This window comes from Habropoda laboriosa, unplaced genomic scaffold (assembly GCF_001263275.1).
Source record: "Habropoda laboriosa isolate 0110345459 unplaced genomic scaffold, ASM126327v1 scaffold1554, whole genome shotgun sequence".
Taxonomy (NCBI): Eukaryota; Metazoa; Arthropoda; class Insecta; order Hymenoptera; family Apidae; genus Habropoda; species Habropoda laboriosa.
Genome location: NW_017101643.1, coordinates 2,577 through 7,990, shown reverse-complemented (window position 1 = coordinate 7,990; position 5,414 = coordinate 2,577). Strand labels below are relative to the sequence as shown.

The following is a 5,414-nucleotide window of genomic DNA, read 5'->3' as shown; positions in this document are numbered from 1 at the left end:
GTAACATATGTATATTTGTTCACGTCAGTTATTTCTCGCGATAGATTTTTTACAATTTTGTGACACAGGAAGAGTTTATGCCGCTTGTGTCACTTGTGTCGTCTTGTTAGCCACTCGACGGGAGCGCAGTTGGCAATTCAAGTTCCGGGGGCGACGCGTGCGAGAACTTTAAAGGTGTGCAAGACAGAAGCGCTCTTTGGGACGCAGTTATTGTTCTCTACTGTAATAATATTCAAACTTTGCAAGATAAATGGCTGGGAAAAAATGTAAAAACACACACTAGTATGAAATGTGATAAATGCTTTCGTTTGCTGAAGAAAAGAAAAATTGAAATAGTTTAACTATAACGATCAACATAACTCTGAATTATACCACAAATCGTTGAGGAAGAACAAAATTGAAATTTCCACAATGTCATGAAAAATACACATCCCTTTCCAAAAGTTGAAAGTTATAATTAGACTTCTGGAACTTAATTATGAACATTAAATCTGTGAGAACATCTTAAGAAACTTCCTCTTCCGTCCCACAAAATTCACGAAACACAAACTCTCGAACGTATAAAAGTACTAGTAACTTTACCAGCGATGAACGGCATTCATGAACTGTATCGGCCATACACAAAGCGAGCAAATAAATCATTAATACATGCTTCACTATTATGAGTCATTTAATATGTGTCAATTAAAATGGTGCTTGCAAATCCCCGTAACAACGTCTTGGTCCAGCAGCGCGGAATCGTGCGCATAGTGAGGCACACGCGACACACACGATGATCGCGTCACCGCGAACGCAACAAGCATTGTGGTTACGAAATACAACACGGTGCGTGACAAAATCCTATGGTATCGGAGCAGAACATGTACAATTAGGACGTAATTACAGTTACGCAATATCCCCGTTAGTTTAATTGGTCCACGGTATCGATGTACTACTATACTTCACCGTTCTGTTTGCGACGATATTTGCGCGAATTCGGCCGAACGACAGAGTTCACACGTCGTTCGATTATTCTTGTAACGAGTAGAGAACCATGAAGTAGGAGAAACTCGTCTGCACCAGCTTGGATTAAAGTATTTGTGTTATGGATGATTTGTGCATGGTTATGATCTTGATCATTATGGAAACACTTACAACAACATACATCTCGTTGCCCATGGCCAATACGTTTTTCAGTTGTAGCCTGCACGGTTCCATGAATCTGTGCATGAGGAATAGTAGCATTTTCTGGGATTTTACCGAGGTTGTGTACCATTTTGCACAATAGCTAAATGTTACAAGAATAGAGAAACAAGACATTGATAAAATTGTTATGTCAGAACTTCTTCTTTTTTCGACATGCAAATTGAAAGTGATTCATACAATGAAAGTTCTGTTATTGGGTAATTTAGTTTGTTAATTTGAAAGAACTTACGCTTTGAAGAATAGAACCTCGCTGCTCTGAATAATTTTTTCACCAGGTATCATATCAATGTACAGAAGTATGTAGTACGAAACTATGAACACGACTGTAAAAAATTTATTTTGCAAATTTCCTGTCGGCGACATCATCTCGAGCGCCTAAGAAAAGAAAGAAAAAAGACGTTCTTATTGAAGGAATGTTAGGTTACGAAAAAATGTGACACAGGATGAGGCAATAATGTGCTTTTTTCATAACCATTTATCATTGCACCTGTACCATACATTCTATAATCTCACGCACTCTGGTCAAACACACTCCTCTCACACTTTCATCGCTCCAGTTCAAATACTCTTGGATCACACGTCTATCGGTTTGGTCCAAATACACTTGACTCACTTGATTACGCTTCATTTTAAAGTTGACTGCAAATATTTAAATGTTTGTTAAAGTCGTTTGTAAAGTCACAGAACAGTGCCGTTTTTGAGAAAATCAATTTGTTTGCCTAGGATTGTGAATTTTGTAAAGAACTTGCGTCTGTCTGAAAGATAACAACAAAAGATTGCCCAGACAGGTCACTCTCAACCGCAATTGACTTATCGCAAGCCCACTGTGAAAAGAAGGACCTAGGATTTATGTGCCGGTTTCCCGAACAAGGTACTTTTTGTAATACGTCCTCCAGGTCTGGTTGACCGGACGAAATAATTGGCCTGTAGGCGTTGAGTAATCGGGAAACCACGCCAGTTTTTAATTGGACAATCCTAGATTTCACTATTCTGCGCTTCTCTCCAAGATACTACTTGGAGGGAGGTTTTTCGGACGATGGAGGCAGAGTTTTTCCAACAAGGACGAAAGGAGTTACACCCCTGGACACATCATGTTTGGACTTTAAACCAGAACATTTTGAACTTTCCGGTAGAACGTCTATGAACTCCAGGCAAAAGCAATTGAACTTTTAAACAGAACTTTGTCGGAATCAACCTGAGCCTGCAATAGGGTGGGAACAAAATTACTTGAACTCTTCTATATTTTCGGAAATGTATGTATTATCTTTAAGGTTGTGCTCGCGTGGTCTCCGGTTTCTTGTAAAGAGCGAGGACGCTGCGCGAATCAATCCACGAAGAATTCCCAGGGGGTAAGTTATACTCACACATCGGAGGTGGGCCTGGTCTTAAATGACTCCCTTGAAGGGCTCAAAACGGATTGTCTTACACTCGTGAACTTCGCAATATCAGATATTAAGAACCGTTAGGCACTGTCGACCAGTCACAGGTGACTTGATCGACGGAATATCAAAAACCAGGAGACCAAACTCTACGATCCGAAAGTTGTCAGTATTATGGGGACAGGAGAACCGATTGGATGTCGAGGAGATTGTTATAATTATGAAGTTTCCTTTAAAAAGAAGGAAAGAAATGCAATATTGGGTACACCCCTTGTTGTAAGAGCGCCGTACGAAAGGAATATTCGGTGAACATTCTTTTAGTTGCAAATGTATTTACTACTTCCTATTGGGATTCTGCAATTTCTCGATTGGCATAGTTATTGGAAGATAAATCCAAAATGGCCATTCGAGATTGAATGTCTAGAACAAATTTTTCTGTATCGAAATCCATTGTTATATATGGTCTGCAAGGAAGTTGTTTGTCGTGTGAACGCGTGCATTTGATTTAACGCACTTCATTTGTCGCCGCGACAAGCGAGTCGCCCGTGCGTCGCTCCTGTTTTCCTGGTAGCAGACACCAAGTGCATACAAGCTCATATAAGTATTCTCTTAAACCCAGTGGTTGCCAAGGATCTAGTCGCTGGCGACTGCTCAACGGTGCATAACGGCAACAACACATAATCCTTACAAAACTGTGTCATAATGTTAAATAATGAATTGTTGCGATAGAAAAGTAACTGCTTTACCATTTAGACTTAATTCAAAGAGGCTTTTAGAATCAACAATGTTGTTTAATATTCAACTTACTTTCAACATTATGGTAGTTATACTAACGGTTACGAGACATATTTGGAACACGCCACTGCTGTGCATGCAGTCTTCAAATATCTTGAAAAGTCTTGAAAAAAAGAATCCGTATAATCGCGTGATATCTTCTTTTGATAATCTATAGACACAAGCATTAGTTAACTAACACTAACTTTAGATTTCTTCGATGCATATTCACAATACGCAGCAGACGTTTGTAGTAAATCAAATTTTCGTCGATATTCCCGTCAGCACTTTTGCATTTGTCGAACAGATGCTCGACAACAATCCTTATGTAGGGAAGAATGCACAGAAATTTCCAAGTCACAATTAATTATAAAAATCTACCGATATTATCAAATCCTTATATTTATTGTACACTTACCCAGTTACCTCGAACATTCCACTGATGTGCATCATAATTATGGTATTCAAAATATCGCTACTAATTTGCATACCAAAAGCACACAAATTTTCTACAACCGTGTGGGTCGTGATTAGATAAAAGTAATCTTCGTAATCGACAAAATATTCGGCTCGAACGAGTAAGTCATTAGCATTGACATCGGTTAGAGGTACAAGAGTTTGCGAGAGTAAGATAGAAGAGGTCAGTAAATATGAGAACACTGGAATAATGGAAAAACCGAAGATCTTAGGGTTAAATGTCTTGCTCCTAGAATAGGTATAAAATAAATTATTAATATCAACGTTTTGCTTACCAAACAAAAGCCAATTGCAATGGGATGCGCTCGAATACACTCGGTTTAAGGCGTTGATCTCTTCAGCATCTTTCAACATGCACCAATCGATCTTCATGTGTTCGTATGCCTGGATATACTGTGATGAAGTGATAATAGACATCAATTTTTTGTTTATATAGTTGAAATTTTAAGAAATGACCACGTAAGCTCTGTCTCCAATTAAAGCATCGATTTTTCTGGGTAATTTTCTCAGATCCTTGTCGACTTACCGCATCGTTTTTCACCCATACTGTTCCATACTTCAGTAATATTATCAGGCAGACTGTTATGACCGGGATCGTGTCGATAAGCAGACGCAAATTAATCTTGGTGGTGAAGTACACGAAAACCTATAAATAGCTTGTATAAATCTTCCAAAATATTTGACTTATTATTTCTTATATTAGTCGATGAAGTAGTCAAATTGCTAAGGATATATTCACTCAGAGAACATTCTTAACCCCTTGCCTTATGATACTGTAATATACAATTATTTATTATTCTAACGCCCTACCTGATAGAGATTGAAATATAATTAGTAGAACTGAGTCTGCCTAATTAATGCTTACAGGTGCAATTTATCACAAAGCATTATATGAGTCTATATTAAGAGACAAGTGGGTTTATAATATTCCTACTTGCACGAGGCACCAAAAATAATTTGGCGTTTTCAACACGTAAAAGGAAATCACATTAAAAGTATTTATATGCATTGTTAAAATAAAACACCATACCTGAACACTAATAAAGGATAAGTGATATACGCAAAGACAGATTCTTTTCACTGTCTTTTTTTTCGAATAATCGAAAGGCCACACGCCCATATGAAACAAAAGCGGGTAATATTTCTTAATACAACTCTGCTGCTCGAGGAAGTCCATCGCGGCTCGAAAGTCAAAACACGACTGCCGCCAATCGTCCCTTATCCCTCCAAAGATATTTCCCCTGAATTTCTCGTGGTAATCGTGGTACGTAAGATAAATATAGGGTGCAAGCCCCACGTAATATCTTGACTTCCTCCTTATTTTCACGCCAGCAAGGCGATATACGCTATAATATTGTATTTTGAGCTCGAACACTGGTCGCTAGCGAATGATACACATGTTGGTTAAACTGTTGTACGTGAAATTTTTATGAAACTGCTGCCCATCCAGTTCACTATAATTTTCTTCGTCTCTGTTGCACGTAAACCATCACTTTTATCGAATCGATAATGTCACACGAGCTGCAATTATGCTTCAGTTCAGAAATTCTGCACACTTTCTTGAAAAATATAGAAGCTATAGAATGCAGCTACAGTTTT

General features: G+C 38.3%; 1 protein-coding gene across 1 annotated transcript; it reads right to left on the bottom strand.

Moving 5' to 3' along the window:
- Nucleotides 1-1,008: 1,008 nt before the first annotated feature.
- On the bottom strand, nt 1,009-4,187 carry LOC108578202. Its single transcript, XM_017941484.1, has 7 exons — nt 4,091-4,187; nt 3,757-3,997; nt 3,545-3,661; nt 3,372-3,462; nt 1,415-1,560; nt 1,135-1,267; nt 1,009-1,062 (listed from the first exon to the last, which is right to left on the bottom strand). The coding sequence occupies exons 1-7, from the start codon at nt 4,185-4,187 to the stop codon at nt 1,009-1,011; spliced, it is 879 nt and encodes a 292-aa protein (XP_017796973.1).
- Between the last annotated feature and the right edge of the window lie 1,227 nt (nt 4,188-5,414).

What these genes read in the sequence shown, in the direction of transcription:
- LOC108578202 (XM_017941484.1), bottom strand. Translation starts at nt 4,187, where the DNA reads ATGAAGATCGATTGGTGCATGTTGAAAGATGCTGAAGAGATCAACGCC. An exon ending in TTGCAATTGGCTTTTGTTTG is followed by an intron (nt 3,998 to 4,090) that starts GTAAGCAAAACG and finishes CCATTATTCCAG; the next exon opens with TGTTCTCATATTTACTGACC. An exon ending in GAGGTTCTATTCTTCAAAGC is followed by an intron (nt 1,268 to 1,414) that starts GTAAGTTCTTTC and finishes TGTAACATTTAG; the next exon opens with CTATTGTGCAAAATGGTACA.